The sequence below is a fragment of the Aquarana catesbeiana genome, linkage group LG03, assembly GCF_042186555.1.
Source record: "Aquarana catesbeiana isolate 2022-GZ linkage group LG03, ASM4218655v1, whole genome shotgun sequence".
NCBI lineage: Eukaryota > Metazoa > Chordata > Amphibia > Anura > Ranidae > Aquarana > Aquarana catesbeiana.
In genome coordinates this window covers 330,488,606-330,513,080 of record NC_133326.1, presented here as the reverse complement: position 1 = coordinate 330,513,080, position 24,475 = coordinate 330,488,606, and the positions used below count along the sequence as shown (strand labels likewise).

Below are 24,475 nucleotides of genomic sequence, written 5' to 3'. Positions count from 1 at the left end.
AATAAATACCAAAGCATAGCCAGTTGTTTACTATCCAACTATCAATTACCATGGTGTCACAGGCAGTAATCCAAATATGAATGTCATGCAGGTTGCTCAAGTTACTTCGGTCACAGTGGTGTGGTCTGCATACCCATGTAATATGATGATAACCATACATGCAATCTATGGATATGTCCTTATAGCAATCAAACATCAAAGAATATCTTTACAATGTCGTGCTTTAAAAAGAGATATTTAAAAAAGGAAAATGGAAGTTGTTTTAGTTTTGGATGGAGAGGGAAAAAAGGTTAGAACCTCTGTTTTTGTTGTTGGGTTCTTAGTAGGGGGATGTGTCCATATTTCCTCTCCTGGTGAAAAAGTGAGGGGAAATCTAATTTTTTACTGCCCTCAACAGAACAGACGAGGGGAAAAATCCAATGGAAGCAAAATTGCCAAAGAAAGCTGTGAGGTGGGATTACCCTAACTTTGGGGAAATTTACATTCCCCATCATGCCACAAAGACCAGAAAAAATAATCCCTCCCCACTAATCCATAACTAAAAAAAAGTTTTTACTAGACTTACACTTCAGGTAAAATATATCAGACAACATAAATAATAAGGCCATTCTAGCTTTTCTCAAACAGGATGAAAACAAAACAATATTATATACAATATTTAATCCTATACTCCAAAATGGAATACAACTAACATATACAGTGCTGTGAAAAAGTATTTGCCCCGTTCCTGATTTTTCATCTTTTTGCATATTTCTCACAATTAAATGATTCAGATTATCAAACAAATTTTAATATTACACATAGATAACCCGAGTAAATCCAAGATGCAGTTTTTAAATTATTATTTCATTTATTAAGGGAAAAAAGCTGTTCAAACCTGTCTGGCCCTGTGTAATTGCCCCCTCCCATGCTGAATGGTGAATGAACTGATTAACCACAATTTTTTGGAACGCTGAGTTAAATTTCACTTGCCACACCCAGGCCTGATTACTGCCAGACCTGTTGAATCAAGAAACCACATAAATAGAAGCTGTCTGACAATGTGAAGCACGCTAACAGATCAAAGAGCCACACATCATGCCACAATCTAAAAAAATTCAAGAACAGATTAGAAACAAAGTAATGTACATGTATCGGTCTAGGAAGGGTTTCAAAGCCATTTCTAAGGCTTTGGAACTCCAGTGAACCATGGGGAGAGCCATTATCCATAAATGGAGATAACTTGGAACAGTAATGAACCTTCCCAGGAGTGGCCGGCCTACAAAAATTACTCCAAGAGCATGATGGCGACTCATCCAGGACGTCAGAATAGAACCCAGATCATCATCTAAAGAACTGCAGGCCTCACTTGCCTTGGGTAAGATAAGTGTTCATGATTCAACAATAAGAAAGACTGGGCAAAAATGGCATCCATGGTAGAGTTCCAAGGCCAAAGCCACTGCTGACCAGAAAGAACACAAAAGGCTCATCTCACATTTACCAAAAAACATCTTGACTATCCCCAAGACTTTTAGGCAAATATTCTGTGGACTGATGAGACAAAAATTAAACTTTTTGGAAGGTGTGCGTCCCGTTACATCTGGCATAAAACTAATACAGCATTTCATAACAAGAACATCATACCAACAGTCAGACAAGGTGGTGGTAGCGTGATGGTCTGGGGCTGCTTTTCAGCTTCAGGACCTGGACAACTTACCATAATTGATGGAACCATGAATTCTCTACCAGAAAATCCTAAAGAAGAATGTCCGGCCATCAGTTCGTGACCTCAAGCTCAAGTGCACTTGGGTTATCCAGCAGGACAATGATCCAAAACACAACAGCAAGTCCACCTCCAAATGGTTCAAACAAAGCAAAATTTTGGTTTTGGAGTGGCCTAGTCGAAGCCTGGACTTAAATCCAATAGAGATGCTGAATTATGACCTTACACAGGCCGTTCATGCAGGAAAACCCTCCAATGTGGCTGAATGAAAACAATTCTGCAAAGAAGAGTGGGACAAAATTGCTCCACAGCAATGTGAAAGACTCAATGCCAGTTATCGCAAATGTTTGATTGCAGTTGTTGCCGCCAAGGGTGGCACAACCAGTTATTAAGTTTACGGGGCAATTACTTTTTCACATAAAGCCTGGCAGGTTTGGACAGCTTTTTTGCCTTAATAAATGAAAACATCATTTAAAAACTGCATTTTGTATTTACTTGGGTTATCTTTGTGTAATAATAAAATTTGTTTGATGATCTCAGTCATTTAAGTGTGACAATTATGCAAAAAAAAAAATAATAATAATCAGAAAGGGGGCAAGAACTTTTTCACAGCATTGTAGCTATAATTTAGCCCATTAAATTTAAGGCTCACAACAATTTAGTCTTGTTTTTTTATTTAATAACAATATAATTTGTTTCTCGTAACAGATCTTAAAACAGACAAAAAAAACAATAGTGTGTGCTGTATACAGTTCTAAAGACTCACTGCCAAAGGCATTCACATACCCGTTCTGATGCTGGGCTCGGGATGTTTGGTTGTTGGTATAGGATGGTGGAGGGGGGTTGTAAGTCACTGCCTTGGTGACCTGAGCTGCCCGAGAGTTGTCTGGGGGTGGTGTCCCGGCACCAAACGGCCGGGCGGTTTTGTTCAGAGCTGTGCTTGGTGCAAAATTATACTTCACGGCTTGGGTATCAGGAGTAAGCACACCCTTTGGAAGAAGACAAGGGGACAAACCAAGCATCATGCAGCCATACTGTGCATTCTGTGCCCCACCCCTCCCACCATCACTCACACTAATTCTTTAAGAATGGTGAAAATGTTATCAGAAAGAGAGGAGGACAGACAAGGTTTTAGTGCATGCAGTGATGCAAGTTAAACACAAAGGAACACACAACCAATACAAAAAAAAAACAAGGGAAATTGCACATAAACTTAAAACAGGAATAAACTACAAATTATTCCAATTGTAATTTTTTTACTTTTTTGAAAAGTAAGAAAAGGAATTGGTTGGCAAGAAGAGTTGTTCTTGTTTGTTGCAGCCAGCTAATCTGATGCTTGAGACCCATTTTTCACACTACGTACTGAATGAAGTCCTTGGCATAACAAAACGTCAAATACAATTTATATTACATCCAGTAGCAATATTAGAGTAGAAATAAACACTTTTAAACTACAATATACAATGTTTTATCTTTAACTTTTTTTTCTAGTTAAGATGAACAAAAGTGGGACAATATAACTATATTGAGTAAATATGCCTGTAATATAACTGCTCTTGACTTTTTTTTCCTGAGAAGGCTCAATTGAAATAATATGACCCCACAGATTGAGCTGTAAATAGAGGAGTCACCTTTAAACAGACAACCTTTGTATGTAATATAAAGGATAACTGACCATCCCATTTAATTGGACGAGCATGTGTGAAGACAGTTTCAGTTTTTTATTATCTTATTTACAATATAATAACTTTAAATATTTGGTTTATTTTTTGCTTTAAAGTCTATTTTTAAAAGCTAAAATCAATTATGTAGCCGTTTGGCGCATTTTAGGCATGTCTGGCTGCTTGTGGCACCGAAATTTTAGGAAAAAGTAATTTCAGCACTAATGACTGACTACATAGATTTCACACTGGAGGCTAAAATTGTTGGTAATATTTTGGCACACACTCATAATTATGGACACATTTCACACCCAAAAAACTAACTTAATTAACTGACTGTTAAACCTTTCAAAACGGAGTTCCACTCGTGCGCCAACAGTATCCCATGCACAAAATGACGTACAGGTAAGGAATTTTTGCGCAGCCGGGCCGCCCTTCCACAGTTTATGTGCGGTGGGCGGTCTGGAAGTCGTTACGTTAACCTTTAAGCCCTTAGACCTAAAATTGGGCCTAAACACAAACCTAGCCCAAAAACTCACATCAACTCATAAAATGTACCATTTAGCCTAAGGCAACTTAAAGGGGTTGTAAACCTTTGTGGTTTTTCACCTCAATGCATTGTATGCATTGAGGTGAAAAACCTCTAGCAGTGCAGCAGCCCCCCAGTGGCCCCGTTTTTATTACCTGAACCCTCCTTTTCTCGCGCCGGGGGTGAGCACACCAGCTCTAGCTGGTGTCTCAAGTCCTGACTGGCTAAATTGATAGCAGTGCAGCCATTGGCTCCCCATCAATCAAATCCAATGACGCTGGCGCCAGGGGGTGGGGCTGAGTCCGGCATTCGTGTCTGTGGACACAAATGCTGGACTCGGAAGCGCGCCCGCAAGGTAACCCCCTCGGGAGAGCGCTTCTCCTAGGGGGTTTTCTGATGCAGGGAGGAGCAGCGAGAGCCACCAGGGACCTCAGAAGAGGATGTTCGGGGCCACTCTGTGCAAAACGAGCTGCACAGTGGAACATGTTTATTATTTATAAAAAAAAAAACAAAAAAAACAAAACAAAAAAAACGATCCTTTTCAATCACTTTAATAATGGAAAACAAGTGTTAACCTAACCCCAACTTTCTCCTAAACCTAACAAAATGACATACTTCTGATAATACCATAAAGCAGAAAATTCAACAAATCCAACACATTTTATAGGTAAAAATATGGGGGAGCGGACATAAAATAAATATGAAAATTTAAAGCGGAGCCCCACCCAAAAGGGGAAGCTCCGCTTGTTCGCACCCTCCACTGCCACATTTGACACTTTTTTTTGGGGGGGGTACCCAATTTTGACAGGTACCCGCTGCCACGTCCTGGTAAGATCGCCGCATAGCGATCTATGTCATGTCCAGCCCCTCCTCCTTCCCCCTGCTGCCTTTTGGGACCTGTGCGTGTCCAAGAAGAAAACGGGACCATTCAGAAAGCACAACACAACTTGCGCTTGCACAGTAGGAAACCTTGCAATGCTGAGACCTGCACCAGAAGCCGATGGACGAATTGGCTTGGGGTGCCGACATCGCAGGATCCCTGGACAGTCCTTATATTAAAAGTTAGCATCTACAGTATTTGTAGCTGCTGACTTTTACATTTTTTTGTCAGGTTGGACCTCCACTTTAAGGACCCAGTTCATGAAGCCCAAATAACCTGCATTGAAATGTCTATGCAGAATGTTCCCCAAACTCTCACATCTGTTATACCATATCTACAGACTGAAATCCTATTTGCAATATTCTTTTCTATTAAAATCACGGTGACATCCTGGAAAGTCACCTTAAACCCATCATGCAAAGTACATAACAACATACTTCAATCATTTTAGCTTTTATAAAGAGAAAAGCCAAAAAATAGTTTAAAATGAAAACCAGTTTATGGCGATGTCAGGATGGACTTTATGCTGTTTAACTCTATTATATATCAGAACTTGAGACGTCCATTCTCACAGGATCTTAGTCCCTGAGTGACAAATGGGAATGAGTTAAAGACCTCTAAAAATTGAATAGGTCAAAAGACATCTAAAGAATATCCTTGAATCCACTGTAACAATTGCCATATATCGTATGTATAGAACAGATTCTAGCCTGGGGGGTCAGCAACCTGTAGATCGCAGACAGGTGACCGGTAAATCGCTGTCTGGGCCTGCTGACCCACCATCCCAGAGCATCAAAACAAAAAAGTGCAAGAGAGACTACTTGTAAAGTTGGAGCTGTTGTAGGGAGCAAGAGCCGCATAGGCCTATGCCTCCTCTGTAGTGCTGGTTCCCGTCCCATGCAGAGTGATACTAACTGCACTCCACCTCTTATCTTGGCTAGCGTTCTCCAAAGTGGTGCCAGCAGCAGGAAAGAAGAGATCTTCAGGTCAGTGTGAAGCAATACACTGGGCATAATTGTATAGGGCTGCATTCACACTGATGTGCTGAGGTTTACCCACATCGTGAGTGCAGTGTACTTTTTTGGTGCGCTTTCAGGAAGTAAACCACACCTGCAGAAAATAAAAAAAGAGGTCTGTGGCAAAGCGCAGCTAACCCAGGAAAGTTGCAGATGTACTGCGGTGCAGGTAAACTGCAGGACCTCAGTGTGAATGTAGCCTTATTAGGGGGCTCAGTAATTTTCCGATTATATTTGCAGTTTGGTGGGTGGTAAAACCCAAAAGTAAAAACATATTTTTATCATCCTTGCCCCAACCACACTGCCTTTAGCTGCAGTGGCCAGGGGTGTACATATGTTGCAGCCGCACCAGGAGTTATACACCCCCATCATGGTTGGTGGGTGTAGCGCCTGCCAAGTATGATCCATTCAAGCGAATGAGGCCATTCTGTAAGTGCCCTGCAACCTTGTGCAGTACAGCAAACAAGGGGTTAAAGCAGGCAGCCTCAGCAGGTAAAGGTGGTAGGGATTGGGGGAGGTAAAACCGCAAACCAACTGCAGGGTTTTAACACCCCACCCCCCATTCACAAGTGCAGCAGGCACTGCTGCTCCTTTGAAAAGTGATCCAAGTGTGTTGGCAGGTGGCGAGGAGGCGATATGTTGCCTCCTTATCACCTGATTTAAACACAAGATTGCCGTGCTATGCGACATGGTAGTACAGTAATTAGAGTTTTAAATCAGGTGTGAGGAGGCGATACTGTGCCCGGTGATCTTTGACTCCTCACATGTTGTTCAGGTAGATCTCTACCTCTTTAAGGTTGCCTAATCCTGCTCTAGCCAATGTGGTACATATCTGTGACTATTGCAGTCTAATACCACCTTCAGATTTCTTTATTCCATCTGCATGAAGGTTAAAAAAAAAAAAAAAAAAAAAAAACTTCTGGATGCAGCTCTACACCCCCCAGCCCCTCCTTATACTTATCTGAGCCCCATCTTGATCCAGCAATCCAGGCTCCCCTGGGTCTTACTCTCATCATTGGCTCACACAGCAGCAGGAGCCATTGGTTCCTGTTGCTGTCAATCACAGCCATTGAGCCAATGAGGAAAGAGTGGGAGGCAGGGCCGAGCAAAGCTCCATGTGTAAATGGACATGCAGAGTGCCGCTCTGGTACAAGCCTGCTCAAGTGCCGCAATTGCAGGAGGCTTGCTATGAAGGCACTTGGCAGGGGGAGGAGCCAGGACCACCGGCAGGAGACCCAAAAAGAAGAGAATTGGGGCTGTTCTGTGCAAAAAATGTTATACTTACCTTGCACAGAGCAGGTAACTATAACTTTTTTTTAATCTTTGCTTTAGAAACCCTTTAATAAATTAGTACAAGGTGTAGTTATCCAGACCAATCAGATTTTGGATATAGCTTTGGAGGTAAAAAAATAAAATAAAATCTGATTGCCCTGAGTAACCACAATTTGAACTAGAAGCCCAATATTTGTTACACTGCAGTGAGGGAGAAAAAATCCTTCCTGTTCCTGATGCTTTCATACACTGACCTAAAATGTTCACACTGCTTTCTAAAGTGAGATAGTCTATTCAAAACTTTCCCTGATATTGTTAATTGTTGCCAATTTAGCAATCAGGTTGTCATGTTATCTCTATTTTGTTCTCATTGTCATATAAAATTCACAACTATACAAAGGGCTCATCACAGCAACTGTCATTTAGCAGTCAACTAAAGATACATTTGATCCACCATTAAAATTTCAGCAGATGCATCAAACATGGTGTGAGTCTGCTTCTTTATTTTGTAAACACTACTAATTTTATGTCTCATAATAGCCAGTATTCACTTTAAAAAGCTTAAAGTCAAACTTCAGGACAATGTATTAAGTGGGGAGAGGTCTAGGATTTTAGATACTGCAAAAATTATATCTTTTTTAAATTAATAATTAATAAATAGTTTTATTGCAGCCCTAAGAAGTAATGGAGGAGATCAGTAGTACTGAGATGCAAAAAAAAATGGAGAAAACAAGTATTTTATGAAAAACAAATGCCAATTTATAATTAAACAGTGCTTTAGCAACTGTCAACCAGTAGACCAACAATTGAGCTATGTTTATATTGTACTTTATAAGCTTGTTTAATTTTGATAGCATCCATTTAAAAAGGATGAAGAGAATGGAGGTAAGTGCTCTAGTCTAAATGTTAAAGTAACTGCATGCAACATTCTTTAACCGCTTGCTGACCAGCGCACGACGATGTACGCCGGCACAATGGTAAGGCTGCGCAAATGGGCATACCTGTACGTCCCCTTTAAATCCCCGGCTAGTGGGCACACACCCGCCGTACGCTGTGTGAACGTGCCCGCGGGTTCCGTGGACTCGATGTCTGCCGGTGGACCGCGATCCTGACATGAAGAGGCAGAACGGGGAGATGCCTATCAGTGGCGTAACTGGAACCTTCAGGGTCCTGATGCAAGAAACCATGAAGGGCCCCCCTGACCCCCGGACAGGGCCCTTTCCTCCGAGCCCGATGGCGGAACAACAGGGTTGGTCACAAGTGGGTGGCTGCATATAAAGGAATCAGTTCCTCTATGTCGGTGTTTCTTAATCTTTTTCCAGTCAGGGCACCCTTGAGGTATACCCCTAGGTGAATGAGGCTGCACTGCAACCACCTCGCAACTGTGTGCACTGCATGCAGTTGCGGGATAGTGATGATGCATTTAAGGGGTTAAAACAGGCGGTCAGTAGGCAACATAATGCCTCTTTACCGGCTGTCAAATGCCTCTGAAAAGCGAAATGAGCATGGATCGCTTTTCGGGGGAACAGAATTATTTTTTTTCTGGTACTATGAACAAGCAATAAATAAATATAAAAAAAATTGGTTCTGAATATAATATATATATATATATATATATATATATATATATATATATATATATATATATATATATATATATATATATATATACACACACACACACACACACACATATACATACATACACACGCACGCACATATACACCAACGCCGCCACTGCGCCATCAAATGCTGCCACTGTGCCCATTAAATGCTGCAACTGTGCCATCGAATGCTGCCACTGTGAATCCCGCCCGCCGTCTGCCCAGCACTTACCCTGTCTCAGTGGGGCAGCAGGTGACAACCATGAGCGGGGTCCTCCAGGCGTGTCCTGTCGTCCTCATCTCCCGTCCTCTCCTCCTGATAGGCGTCCAATAGCCGTGCCTATTGTTTCAGCCAATCAGGTGACGGGTAACAGACCCGCACACCTGATTGGTGGAAAGGCGGTTCAGTGTTAGGAAAGTGAATATTAATTTGCTTTTCTAACACACCTGGGTGGACTGTGAGCGCCAAGCATGGTACTCGCAGTTCACCTATTTTGAAGCCTATTAGAGCCTATGGCTCTAATCAGGTGCTTCAAAAACACCCCTCGCCGCTGTAATTCAGGCGCCCGGCGCCCGAAATGAGCCCGGACACCTAAATATGGGGGTGGTAGCGGTGGCCATGGATAGATTCATGCTATGCATGAATCTATCCATTGGTCATAGAGGGAAGGGGTGGCTGGAGAGAGGGGGTGGCGCCTGTGCGCCCTTATGGACACACTGCCACTAATAAACTCATGCACACTCACACACATATGCATACACACACACAGTAGATAGATAGTCTTATTAAAAAAATGGCAGACCTTCTTTACCTTAGCTCTTCCTGCCGGGTACTGCATTGTAGGGGGAGACAAAGAGCACAGGACAAACTGTGCTTTCACTTTGACAAGCTCCCTGCACAGTCAGTGCCGATTACAGTTCGGCTGACGATCAAGGAGCTCAGTCTCAGCCGCCCCTGCCGTTCCTCCTATCGAAGAGTACAGGGCCCCCTGCAGCAAGGGGCCCGGTCGCCATGGTGATTTCAGCGACCCTATAATTCCGCCACTGATGCCTATGTAAACAAGGCATTTTCCTGTTCTGCCTAGCAACATGACAGGGATCTACTGCTCCCAGTGATCGGGAGCAGTGATCTCTGTCATGTTATAGTGAGCCCATCCCCCCTACAGTTAGAACACAGTGAGGGAACACAGGTAACTCCTTGATCGTCTCCTAGTGTTTAACCCCTTCCCTGTGTCATTTACCCAGTAATCAGTGCATTTTTTTTTAGCACTGATCACTGTATAAATGTCAATGGTCCCAAAATAGTGTCAAAAGTGTCTGATGTGTCCGCCGCAATGTCGCAGTCACGATAAAAAAAAAAAAAAAATACATTTTTAAAAATCGCCACCATTACTAATAAAAAAAAAAAAAATTAATAATAAAAAATGCCATAAAGCTATCCTCTATTTTGTGGATGTATATACATTTTGCGCAAACCAATCAATATACGCTTATTGCAATTTTTATCAAAAAAAATGTAGAAGAATACATATCGGCCTAAAATGAGGAAGAAATTAGTTTTTTTTATATATTTTTTGGGGATATTTATTATAGCAAAAAGTAAAAAAAAAATTGCTTTTTTTTTTTTAAATTGTCACTCTTTTTTTGTTTATAGCACAAAAAATAAAAACTGCAGAGGTGATCAAATACCACCAAAAAAAAGCTCCATTTATGGGAAAAAAAAAGGACATCAATTTTGTTTGGGTGCAACGTTGCACGACCGCGCAATTGTCAGTTAAAGCGACGCAGTGCCGTATTGCAAAAAGTGCTCTGGTCAGGAAGGGGGTAAATCCTTCAGGGGCTGAAGTGGTTAATATCAGTCTGGCTTCAGACAGGTCTTTAACCGCTTGCTGCCCGCTGGCTGTCATATGATGGCCAGGTGGCGCGGCTCTCTCTTTCTGGGAGGGCGTCATATGACGCCTTCGTCTTCCCTACCCACCAGGGAGCGCGAGTCACTGGGCACCCGATACACGTGCCCGGCGGCCGCGATGTCCACCGGCACACGCGATTGCCCAGTAACACGGCAGGACGTGGATCTGTGTGTGTAAACACACAGATCCACGTCCTGTCAGAGAGGAGAGGAGACCGATCTGTGTTCTCAGTACAGAGCAATACAGATTGGTCTCCTCCCCTTATGAGTCCCCTCCCCCTTCAGTTAGAAACATTCCCTAGGAACACAGTTAACCCCTCAAATCACCCCCTAGTGTTAACCCGTTCCCTGACAGTCACATTTATACAGTAATCAGTGCATTTTTATAGCACGGATCGCTGTATAAATGTGAATGGTCCCAAAAATGTGTCAAAAGTGTCTGCCACAATAAAAAAAAAAAAAAATATATATATATATATATATATATATATATATATATATATATATATATATATATATATATATATATATATATATATATATATATATATATATATGCTATAAATCTATCCTCTATTTTGTAGACACTATAAATTTTGCGCAAACCAATCAATATACGCTTATTGCAATTTTTTTTTACCAAAAATATGTAGAAGAATAAGTATCGGCCTAAACTGAGGAAAAAATTTGTTTATAAAAAAAAAAAAAAAAAAAATGGATATTATAACAAAAAGTAAAAAAAAAATAGTTTTTTTCAAACTTGTCCCTCTTCTTTTGTTTATAGCGCAAAAATAAAAACCGCAGATGTGATCAAATACCACCAAAATAATGCTCTATTTGTGGGGAAAAGGTAACAAGAATTTCATTTGGGTACAGTGTTGCATGACCGCGCAATTGCCATTCAAAATGTGACAGCGCTGAAAGCTGAAAAATGGCTTGGGCAGGAAGGGGGTTAAAATGCCCTGTACTGAGATGGTTAAAAAGTCTATACACACATACATTATATTAGGAGTAGTGGATGCAGGTCATACATATGTTGAAAATGTGTTAAATTTTATGAAAGACTTGATATGTGTCCATGTTTCAAGTGATTTCTGAGGGTAATCAACATAGTGATGTATTCCTGGCAACTGAGCAATCCACTTAAATGGTTTTCTGGACACAATTTCAGGTCTCAGCTCCGTGTTGCTCTCAGTCATCCATACAGTGAAATGATTGTTTTCACCAACTAGTCTCAAGACTGATTCCAGTCAGAAACTCACATCTTTACTTACACCAATAAAGCTTAGTGAAAGAGAAGGCCAAATCTAGCGAGTGCAATGGGCAACACGATATGTGTCACCTTGTACATATTCATTGATTGCTCTACTATTTTATGGATTAAACTTTGAACCTCCACATTTTTTCTTCAAGTGATAAACAGGCATTTTTAATGCAAGTTATTTTGGTAAACGACATAAAAGAAATGTAAACTGATAATGGTTGAATCAGCTGAGACGCTGAATTTCTCATGTACCCTACTAGACCATGCGGGAGGGGATAGGAGGAACTGCACAGAGATTATACACCATTTCCCTAAGCTCCTGCAGATAGAGCAATGTTCTGTCAATTTAATTGGATGTAGGTGAAGCCAGGCATGGCTATTCATTGATAAGATTATCAATGGTGCCAACCTCTAAAGCCTACTACACACAGACCGATTGCTGAGCAACACCGGCCGGTTTAATAAAAAACATCCGACATTTGGCCCGTCGGTATGACAGCCAGTCTGACAGAAGCCGGATGTTTGGCTGGCTTCTGTCAGAGGAACATGCTGGAAACCCAGTAGTCAACCAGCTCCTGATCAGCAATCTCAACCAATGGCTGAGAGTGAGAGCGCTGATCGGAGTGTTCTGGGGGTGGAGTGCGTCCCCTGTCAGTACAAAATAGCTCAGTAGGGGGGATCGCTGTATGAACGTTGGATCGTTAGTACAGCGGCTCCGACCTGAGCTGTCAGGTTTTTGTTTTGTTCAACCCAGTAAAACCTGATAGTGAGCACTAAGCTTAAGCAGCTTCAGCAGCAGCAAGGGGAACAACAATTTAGTGATTTTATTGCAGATAGAAGAGTGATGTCACCCTTTAAAAGGAAGTGCCTTTGTGATAGTTCTACTGGCTGGAACCGTTATTTACAAAATGTTTAATGGGTACTTAAAAAAAAAAAAAAAAAAAAAAAAAAAGAGTGTTGGGGCTCATTCAAATTGCCATTTAAAGCTTTATACCACCCCAATCAGCATATTACTGTAGCGTGTACAGCCAGGGGTTTACATTCAGCTGCAGACGCTCAGCCTATACAAATCAATGACAGGCTGAGAGGCTCTGCAGCTGTCGACATGTTGTTGCAGATAGGGACAGATGAGCTGCCCTGGACACAAACAGGCTTGCGTAAATAACAGCTCATTGGTCTCTAGCCACATGTAATTATTCTTTGATATGATTTCTACAGGCTTCCTGTTCACACTTGGCGATACCCACTGCAGAACTAGGCTGTTCTGAGTGTGTACGGTATGAATGTTACCGGTATGGGCAGCCTACAGCAAATATGTGATTTTATAGCATTGCCACAGTTCTACTTTAATAATCTATGAAGGAGGTCAAAGTTTCCATACTAAAGTCCCTTAGCTTTAAAGTATCATAGCAACTATCTGATTGCATGTTCAATATCTTTCAGAAATTGGGTTAGCACCAAGTACACGTAATATGTTAGTGAGAATTCATCTTCCTCAAGTGCTGTGTTCCCATGAGATCACCGGAGGCATTCTAGCAGCTTAGACTAAACCAGCCTGTGTTTACCCTGAAGGGCACATGCAGCTCCAGGAATGCAGTAGAGGAGGGAAAGAAGGCAAATCATGCTGACAGCAGGCAGCAAGGAGTTTGGTGCCAGGCTAGCCACAGCCAGAGGCAAAGGGCCACAGTATAACGTAAAGGGGACAAGAGAAAGGGTCATTGTGTATACATGTAAGATCAGCAATAGAGAAAAAGCAGACAGATTGAAGTTCTACTAATAGAAAGGAAGGACAGATAAAAATACACAGATACAAATGGATAAAAATAACCACATCCAAGACAACCACAGACTCAATTCCTCCTCTTTTATCTCCCTCTCCTTGAGTAATGCATACAACACCCACGCACCATTCATCTACTTGTATAAACCATGAAAGAAACTTACCTTTGGCTGATTACTCAATCCCAGTGAGAACCTGCAGAGAGAAAACAAATGTCATTTTATTCAGTTCTAACATCCAAACGCTTTTTCAATGAAAAAGGACTGCTGCCGTCTGTGAATGGTTATTACCAATCAGATGTTCATTACCTGCTCAGAACTAAAGCCAGCTTGTTGCTGCAGGCTCGGATCTTATTCTGGGCCTCGATATGAGTCATATTTGTAGTGTTCTCTCCATCAATCTGTAATAACCAGTCCCCCACATTAACTCCAGTCACTTCAGCTTTTCCCCCAGGTGTCAGCTAGAACACAGAAGATAAGGCACCATGAACGCAAAGGTTAACATATCATGTTCAAAGCAAAGTATACTAAAGACTATTGTCAAGCTGTACACAATTTCTTTTAAACTGCCACAAAACAAATGAAAAAAAAACAAAAAAAAATAAAGAGAAACAGATGTATTCCCCCATCCACAGTAAACAGTATGAATCAGTCATTGTTCGGCCAACAGTGCTACCAATGGCTCAAATTTTAGCTGATTCAGGAGGAACTGGCCAAAATGTGAGGTATGTATGACCACCCTAAGGGTACAAGACAATATAAACAAAAACAATATCATATTGTGCCAATTAACTCCTTCCTTGCTGGTTATCCCTTGCATGTAAATATTTTAAAAGTGTAGCAGCAAAGACAAGAGTTAAAGTGGTTGTAAAGGCTCAAGGCTTTTCATCTTCATGCATTCTATGCATGAAAGTAAAAAACCTTCTGTGTCCACAGTCTCCCCCCCCCCCCCCCCCGCCCCCCTAATACTTACCTGTGCCCGATCTCGATCCAGCGATGTGCACGAGAGCAGGGTCTCTGCCTCCTCATTGGCTGAGACAGCAGTCATTGTCTCCCGCTACTGTTAATCACAGCCAGTGAGCCAATGAGGAGAGAGCTATGGGGGGGGGGGGGGGGGGGGCCGAGCCACGCTCTGCGTCTAAATGAACAGACAGAGCAGTGGCTCAGGAGCGAGTCTGCACAGGTGCCCCCATAGCAAGCTGCTAGGTATGGGGGCATTCAGCAAAAGGAGGGGCTAGGAGCAGATTTAGGGCCGGTTCACACCAGATGCAGCCAGTGCATCTTTTTTTTCCTGCATAAAAAACGCATGGACAATGGCCTAGTTCACAACAGTGCGGTCAGTTCCTGTGCAGGAAAAAAAAAAAAAAAAAAAAAAAAAAAAAATGTAGAACATGCTGCTTTTTTTCTGCACAGAACTGTACTGGAACGTGGCAATCAAAAACACATTACAGCAAAAAAAAAAAAAAAACCCAGGAAACTGAGGGAAAAAAATGCATTGAAAATGCATAAAAAACGCACCAGAACGCAGCAGAAACGTATTATAAATGCACATGCAAAAACGCATCCAGACTGCGTTTTTGTGGTGTGAACCGGCCCTAAATGTTTTCAAACACTTTACAAACAGAAATATCAGTGCCAAAGCAAATATCATACCCTCAGAAGACAATTATTGGTCTTTGTTGACTAGGGTTGCCACCTCATCCCTTTAAACCCGAACACATATGAATTACACAGGTTCTGAAGGTAATATAATGCAGATAAGGCACCAAGTGAGTTCAATTACCACCTTAAAGCGTTCGTAAATCCTTTACAACCACTTTTTGCTACAGGTAAGCCTATAATTAGTCTTACCTGTAGCTACACTGGATATCTCCTAAACCTGCACGGTGTAGGAGATATCCCTGTATTTGCATGTGCACATGCGCACTGAAGCAACGACACGTACGTGCCGTTGCTTCAGTTAGACTGTGCCATTACCGGCGGCTCCTGCGCATGCGCAGGAGTGACGTCATCGCGGCTCTGGCCAATCACAGCGCCGGAGCCCGCAATACCTGGAAGTAACTCTGTGAGTGATGTCGGCCGCCGGAGCGGGGTGCGAGGACGGCTGCAGGGGCTTCGATCCCAAGTAAGTAATTCATAATGAGCCAGTATGCTATGCATACTAGCTCATTATGCCCTTTTCTTGCAGTTTTTTTTTTTCTAGGGTTTACAACCACTTTAATCAGCCACAGAACCAAAGAATGTAATTAATAAGGTGGCAACCCTATTTTTGACCCTCCCAAAAACTGTATTAATAGGCATTCTAGAGCAGGGCTATCAAATCAGCAAGGGGTGAATAGAGGACAGGATTTTGGAGAAAGAGCAATCATTCGCTGTTACATAGTGAAATCCTTAAAAATGTGATGATCCTAGCTTTGAAGAACTGGAGTTGGAAGCCCTGCACCAGAATGACCTCCATTCACCCAAAAAGGGGTAATTCTGGTTTAAAATGGATGTAAACCCGAATTTTTTTTTTATATATATCATACTGTAGAGTATAAGATTTCCTATCATTTGAGCCCAGTCTTGCCACACAGAGTTAATCCATCTCTGAGCAATCCTCTTTTATTGTTCAGTGAGATAAATCTTGACAAACTGAGAAAAACTTTGTCAAATCCTCCCCCTTGCGGTGAGTGACAGGTGATTTACTATCTCGTGCACTAGCCTAAGACATGCCTAAGACATCCACTCCTTTCTTCAGCAGCTCTGCGAGGATTGGCTGTTCCACACTTCAGCATGATTTGGCATGCTGAAGTCATGTGGTTACTTTCCTGTCTTTTCACTGGATGTTAGAGATCATAGCAGAAGTTCAGTGTAAGAAATATACACAGGAGAAAATGCATATTGACAAGGGGAGTGTAGAGGTGGGCGGGGAGTCTACTAACATCACAACTCCACCCACCGAGCTCCAGACAACAGACCCACCCACAGAATATGCAGTTTTTCAGCTCTAATAACAGACAGAGGGGAGACATTTGACAGGTAAAGATACATGCAGGAGGTATGTATATCCTTATAGATAACCCCTATGGCAGTAGTTTAGAAAAGATGACATTGAGTTTACATCCATTTTAAGGCCTCCTTCCCCGCTCCTCCTGGGATTGCAGGTACCTAGTTTTGACAGGTTCCCACTCCCACTTCCACTTCCAGAAGTTCTTCTCCCCCTTATTTCCCACAGTCTTCTAAGACACGTCAGAGGACCCAGAAGACTGCGGAATCATTCACAATCCGTAGCTCGGCTCACGCATGCGCAGTTGGTAGCGGGCTTTGAAGCAGCAAGCTGTCACAGCCAGGTTGCCCACAGTTAAGATGCCGCCACAGGGGACCGAAGACTGGTGGAACAAACGGCTCAAGTGAGCACAGTATTGGATCTTGGATCAGGTGAGTGGCTGTTTATTGTCCTCTTTAACCACTTGCCAACCAGCCACAGTACATATACTGTGGCAGGCCGGCTCTATTGCACGAAACAATGTACCTGTACGTTGTTTCGTGCAATAGCCACTGGGGGCATGCGTGCTGATTGGCCACAGGGGGAGCCGATCGTTCCCCAGAGAGGCAGAACAGAGATCTATGTAAACAAGGCAGATCTCTGTTCTGACAGGGAAGAACATGGAGATCTTGTGTTCCTGCTAAGTAGGAACACGGATCTCTGTTCTCCCAGTCAGTCCGTCCCCCACACAGTTGGTAAACACACCCTAGGGACACACTTAACCCTTTGATCGCCCCTGGTGTTAACTCCTTCCCTGCCAGTGTCATTAGTACAGTAACAATGCATATTTTTTAGCACTGATCACTGTAATAATGTCACTGGATCCCAAAAAGTGTAAGTTAGGTGTCCAATCTGTCTGCCGCCATGTGACAGTCCTGCTAAAAAAAAAAAAAAAAAAAAAAAAAAAAAAACGCTGATCGCCGCCATTACTAGTAAAAAAAAAATTAATTAATAGAAATGCCATAAATCTATCCCCTAGTTTGTAAACGAGATAACTTTTGCGCAAACCAATTAATATACGCTTATTGGGATTTTTTTTACCAAAAATATGTGGCACACTATATATTGGCCTAAATTGACGAAGAAATTGAATTTCTTATATTTTTTTATTGGATGTGTTTTATAGCAGAAAGTAAAAAATATTGAATTTTTTGCAAAATTGTCTGTCTTTTTTTGTTTCTAGCACAAAAAATAAAAACCGCAGAGGTGATCAAATACCAGCAAAAGAAAGCTCTATTTGTGGGGGAAAAAGGACATCAATTTTATTTGGGTACAGTGTCGCACGACCGCGCAATTGTCAGTTAAAACAACGCAGGGCCGTATCGCAAAAATACGCCCTGGTCATTAAGGGGGTAAAACCTTCCAGTCCAAAGAGGAACTGCAGTCTCCTCACATCTTTGCCATTCTGAAGCGTCCCTCCAACCACTTTGCATATTATTTTATATATACTGTGATTCTGTACTTGCCAAATATGCTGCAGAAATCTCCCTCCACTGAGTCTGGCTGCAATCATTTTAACTGTGGGCAGCTGAAGCTGCTGCCCATTCACTTCCTGGATTCTCAGACACACATAGGCACGCCTCCAGCTCTGCAGCTCTCTTTGGCCCTCTTATCTTATCAGCCAATATCTGACCAACATAAGAAAATGAAAAGCCTAAAAAACCAACAATGATATGCATCAATGGTTAAGCTAAGTGTAGAGTAAACACACCTCAGAGAAGAATAGATTCAATATTTTTTTTTTTAAAGGATCAAAAAAAAAAAAAAAAAAAACACAACACACACACACACACTCTGACATTGACCAGTCATTCTATACAAAAACGAAATGACAGGTCCATATGGTAGTAACATGAGCACACTCAGTTACAATGCACTGGTGGAAATCCATCCATACAACGTAATGGTACAGTGCCCCCTGCGGATGGAATACTATTCATTGCTGATTGCATATTGTGTTGAGTAAAAATATGAACAGTCAACCTCCAACAATAGATTTTTGGAACAGTTTTTGATTCCTTAAAACAAATTAATTCAATTCTAGTCAAAAAAACAAAACAAACAAACAACACGCAAGAAATATGTAAACCCAGCATTTCATACATATGATATATGCCTGCTTTACCATGTACTTGTATGAAAAAGTCCTGTTCTCTTTGTATTGCTTCCTTTGTGTGAAATCCCTGGTGTTCCTGCCAGTCCCACTGCTATTCTATTAAAAACTGACCACACTAAGCAGGAGAACACAGCGTGCTCAGTTCTTTAGCTATGCTGGGAACTCAGTGTGCTCTCCTTCAATGATCAGACTTCTGCTGACACACCTCCCTGCACAGCCATTCATTGGGAAGCTCAGTGTGCTGCTGTTTCTCCTCCCCTATCTCTTATGCATCTGAGAACAGAGGGAGTGTGATCACTTATAAAAAAGGGAAAAGGGGTATTTATATATTTTTTTATATCTATACACATATGTTTTGCCTTCAATTTCTATTTTAAACTGAATGGATTGTTTTGCAAGGTAAGGGTTTACAATCACTTTAAGCATATTCACAGTACCAGCTTTATAAAAGTGTTCTCTAAAAACAAGTAATCAAATCAAAATTTTTTATCTATAAGCCTACACCTACAGTGTACATCTACAAGCCCCCTGGAGGGAGACTGAAAAAGATAAAGAAGCAGCAGTTCCAGCAACCTGTGCATGAGCTGGGAAGAGGGCATAGTATTTATAACTCAGAATTATACAAGCTCAGCATTTCTGGAGGAGCCACATGACAGCACTGGGACACCCTCCCCACCTGTCTCATTTATTCACAATGATCCTTTTCCTCTGTCACTCATTATAAACAGCCAGACCAGCCAGCAGGGAAAAGGGGGGGGGGAATTCAAGGCTTTTTTTTACCCAATGCAAACATTTCAAAATGCAACAGTAGAAAATATAGAGGACTCCATAGCTAGTGAGAAAATAAAATTGCAGCAACATACAAATTTGTAAATAGATGGAATAAAAATAGTATGACAAAGATCAGTGCCGTGGCTCTTTTATTAAAATGCAAACAGGCAGCAGCAAGTAAATGCTCCATATCAAAGAGCGCAGTTTCAAACCATCAAGCAGGCTCTTATTCAAGCATGGAGTACAACCACATAAAATCTAAATCCTACTCAAATAGTAACGTCAGCTAGACAATTTGTAAATTACTGTCACAATCAATTTGCAGCATTCAGTCAAGACAAAACTCCATGGGAGAAACCCAAAGAAAATGTAAGACAAACCCAAATGGGTACTACAATTCCCAAGAGCCACAATAAATTGGTGTTGTCATTCCCCATCAGGTCTGTCTACCTGGAATTATACCAGCCAGTGCTATAACCACCCAGAGGCCACCAGAACATGAAAGAACAGACTGCACAATACCATATCATCCTTTAAGGCAGTGGTCATCAACCCTATCCTCAGGGCCCACTAACAGGCCAGGTTTTATGTATTACCTTGGGGAGATACAGACTAGAATACTGCAATCACTGAGCAGCAAATTATATCACCTGTGATGTATTTCAGTTATCTTGCAAACCTGGCCAGTTAGTGGGCCCTGAGGGCAGGGTTGATGACAACTGCTTTAAGGCATCAGTATCTACAGAAGTCCCTTACAGGGACCTTCCATTACAATCCACACTTCCCATAAATCATTAGGGTACAAGTAAGCATTAACAACTACAGTATTACTGTGCATACAAAGCAACTTCTTTATTTCCTTTAGCCCGGGTTCACACCTATGCGAATTAGATGTGCATTTCCCCACATCTAATTCACATAGCAGGAGAATGTGACTGGCTCCCTATGGAGCCGGTTCACATATCTCTGGGGCGGCTGCGGAGCGCACTGCACAAAAACGCTGTGCGTATTTGGCTCCGTTTCAAGGCCGAATTCAGGCATAGAATCGGCCCTGTTTCGTCCCTGAAACGGGGAACAGGGACGCACAGCGCACATGTGTGATCCGCAGCCCGGTATAATGTGAACCCGGGCTTAACAAAGAACTGCTGCCCCTAAGCTCCCTCATCCTAAAGACTAAGCAGGGCCGGGACAAAGGGTGGGTAGGAGGGGCAGCTGCCCTGGGCACAGCGGAGGAAGGGGGCAGAGCACTGACACGTCAGAAAAACCCATTCTACAGTATGTATTAAAAGTGGGGGAGGAGGTGCAGTTCCCCATTCTTGTCCTGGGCACATGACAAACCTGTCCCAGTACTGAACCTAAGCATATTAGATATCATGGCCTCTGGCCTGGACAAGCTGGTAGTGCTCCCCCTCCCACCTGATAATTCCTATTTAACAAAAATGCTCAACTACATGTGCTCTCATACTTGTATACACCTTATGAACCAAAGCAATCTTTACATTTCAGCTATGGACTTATTGATTTGAAAGGTACTACACGGTGTGCACAATTATTAGGCAAGTGAGTATTTTGACCAAATCCAAAATTTTTATGCATATTGTCCAACTCCAACCTGTATAAATGCAAATGCTTATTGGATTTAAGCATATCATATGATGTGTATTTGTGTAATGAGGGAGGGTGTGGCTTAAGGAGATCAAAACACCCTATATCAAGGTGTGCATAATCATTAGGCAGCTTCTTTTCCCCAGGCAAAATGGGTCACAGAAGAGATTTAACGGACTCTGAAAAGTGAAACATTTTAAAAAGTTTTTTTTAGAGGGATGTAGCACTCTTGAAATTGTTAAAGGGGTTGTAAAGGTAAAAATTTTTTCACCTTAATGCATTCTATGCATTAAGGTGAAAAAACTTTTGACAGTACCGCCGCCCCCAGCCCCCCCGTTTTACTTACCTGACGCCTCGAATCTTCGCTCCTCGTCCTCGTCAGCTTCATTGCAGCTCAGCCTGGTCGCTGATTGGCTGCAGTGGATGGATTGAAAGCAGCGCAGCCATTGGCTCGCGCTGCTGTCAATCACATCCGATGACGCGGCGCGCCGGGGGGCGGGGCCGAGTGATACAGCGAGCGGCTATAGCCGCCGGCTGTATCACGGGAGCGCGCCCGCAAGCACTCACCACCGTGCGAGGGAGCTCGCATGAAGGTGGTAAATGCTTGCGGGGAGGAGCTGAAACAGCCGCCGAGGGACCCCAGAAGACCAGGTTCGGGGCCACTCTGTGCAGAACGAGCTGCACAGTGAAGGTAAGTATAACATGTTTGTTATTTTAAAAAAAAAAAAAAAAACAACTTTACAACCCCTTTAAGATATTGGGGGTGTGATCACAGAACCATCAAATGTTTTGTTGCAAATAGTCAACAAGGTCGCAAGAAACTTGTTGAGAAAAAAAGACCCAAATTAACCGCCAAAGATTTGAGAAGAATCAAACGTGAAGCTGCCAGGAACCCATTATCCTCCAGTGCTGTCATATTCCAAAACTGCAACCTACCTGCAGTGCCCAGAAGTACAAGATGTTCAGTGCTCAGAGACATGGTCAAGGTAAGGGAGGCTGAAACCCGACCACCACTGAACAAGACACATAAGTTGAAACGTCATGACTGGGCCAAGAAATATCTTAAGACAGATTTTGATGTCAGCAGACAGTGGACCTCAGCCCGCTGTCTGCTGAAAATGGGTCACAGGAGTTCAGTACAAACAAACGTGCTTTGGCTGTCCTCCTCCTTTAAGTCTAGAGATTTGTAGATTAAAAGCTAGGCAGAGCTTTGTCTTTTCCTCACCCTAATTCACCCTCCTCTGGATAAAAACTGATGAGCTAAGACATCAGCCCTATATCTAATACATTCATATTTTTCATGAATAAGCTGACTCACAGACTTGTAACTTAGAAATTCAATCCAAACGCCATCTTTTAAAACATTAAACACACAGTATTAAGATTGTAAATATCATACTGATCTATTTTCCATGTGTTGTATCTAAAAAAAAAAAAAAACATTTAAAATGATACATTCTTTTTAAGACATTATCCTCAAGAGCCCTATGTGAACAGCAGTGAAGCTGATCATGGCAGCCAAATGCTGCGATGGTGGGAGGCGCCCGATGACTGAAAAGCTTTCAACAAGTGAGCCTGGCGACCAGCTCCAGCAACACAAGACATTGAAAGGACAGATGTACTGTGACTTTAACGTGTGATTCTTAAAGCATGCAATGAGTGGGTGGCGGGAATAGGAACAAACTGTACACACCGCTGCTTCCAAAAGAAAGATATATTATTAGAAATCATATTGCTGTGCTAGATCTGGAAATCTTGTTCACTGAACAGAACACCAAGATTTCTGTATGTTGTCATCGTGGCCAGAACGACACAAGTATTAATTACTGGCACAAACAGAATCAGAATGTGCGCACTATTAATCCAACTGTGACAACACAGACAGTCTATAGTAGTGCTGCCCATAGTGTATGAGTACATTTGCAGGCCATTTAGACTGCTGACCTGTGCAGGGAGGAAAAACATCTCCTGCAGATGACATCTTCCCAGCCAGTACTCCGGCAAGAAGATCCCATCATACGATGATTACACCTCTCATTTTAGGGTATTGTTACTAGGACCCCACTATTAGCATTGAGATCTGGTTACATAGAACCTTAAAAAGAATTTCTCTAATAAGTTAATTTAAACTGAAGTAATAACTCCTATACTGCTCTGTTTTTCTGGGTCAGTAACTCAGAATGTAAATAAACCAGTGGATCAGCACATTAATCTGGCAAAAATAATTTTCAGGCAGGTTTTCTTTAAAGTGTAAGTTCACCATTACAGTAAAATCTGTAGGTGAACTTACTCAGGTCCCCCTCCTCGCCCCCCGCCGGTCCGGCTAACCTGGACCGCCACAATCTCCGGTTCTAAGCCCTGGTATATGGTATATCCACGGCAGAAGCTCAGGACATAGAAAGCCTCTCTGCATCCACGCGGCGTCTTCATAGCCGACGGGACAGACTATGCGGCTGTTGATTGGTCAGCACCGCCCATGTGATGGCGCTGACCAATTAGAATGCTCCAAAACGTCCCCCGGTCATTCAGCTGAGAAGATTTTTAAGCCCACACCTGGCTTGGATATACCGGGGCTTAGAAGCGGAGATCACCGCGGTCCAGGTCAGCGGGACTGGGAGGGGGACCTGTGTAAGTTCACCTTAGAGTTTTCTGTAAAGGTGAACTTACCCTTTAAAGCAGAACTAAACCCTCCTATCGTTTTCAGCCAAGGAAGCTGGCATCTTAGCCCCAAAATGCTGCTCGTCATCAGTTATGACAGCAGCCATTTTATGGTTTGACAGTTTGGTTGAGAGAACAAGCCAATGTGACAGTTAAATTCCCGATACACATTAGAGTGACTAGTTATGCAATTTGACAGGTCAAATCGCATGACAAGTCGCACCCTATTGTCAGCAATGGCACTGTTCAAATCGGTGCGACGCCAACTTTGCGGTGCCACACCAATTTAAAAAAAAGTCGTTCCTGGAGGGATTTGGTAGGAGTATGAGTAGAGGGGACATTGAGGTTTCTACATCTATAGGGTTGTAGAAGAAAGAGAAGACAAAATGTAGTAGAAAAAGTAGGACCTTTCAGGAAGGAACTTCCTCACTTCAAGATGCAGCAAGTCCCCTACTTACGAACGAGTTCCATTCTGGGAGCTTGTTCATTAATCCGACTTGTTCGTAATTCCAGCAGTCCTGTCAGAACACAAAGGAACAGCATGGGAGATTGCTGCACCAACACTACTTGTGTTGGTACGGCAATTTGTCAGGTTTTTTTTGCTCAGCTGACTGGGTTGAATGAAAAAAAAAAAAAAAAAAAAAAACACACAAGTGTGTGTACTCCGCTTTACAGGATTGG

General features: G+C 42.3%; 1 protein-coding gene across 5 annotated transcripts in view; it reads right to left on the bottom strand.

Annotated features, from left to right (window-relative positions):
* The window catches only part of PDLIM7 (PDZ and LIM domain 7), a 191,851-nt gene that overhangs the window by 85,891 nt on the left and 81,485 nt on the right, over nucleotides 1-24,475 (bottom strand). For 4 of the 5 annotated variants that reach the window (XM_073620500.1, XM_073620503.1, XM_073620501.1 and 1 more), the window contains exons 3-5: nucleotides 13,926-14,077; nucleotides 13,782-13,812; nucleotides 2,489-2,691 (exon numbers count right to left, since the gene is read on the bottom strand). In XM_073620500.1, the coding sequence (XP_073476601.1) occupies nucleotides 2,489-2,691; nucleotides 13,782-13,812; nucleotides 13,926-14,077 (386 nt within the window). The remainder of the gene's footprint in view (nucleotides 1-2,488; nucleotides 2,692-13,781; nucleotides 13,813-13,925; nucleotides 14,078-24,475) is intronic. The other variant, XM_073620505.1, reaches the window with a different exon arrangement.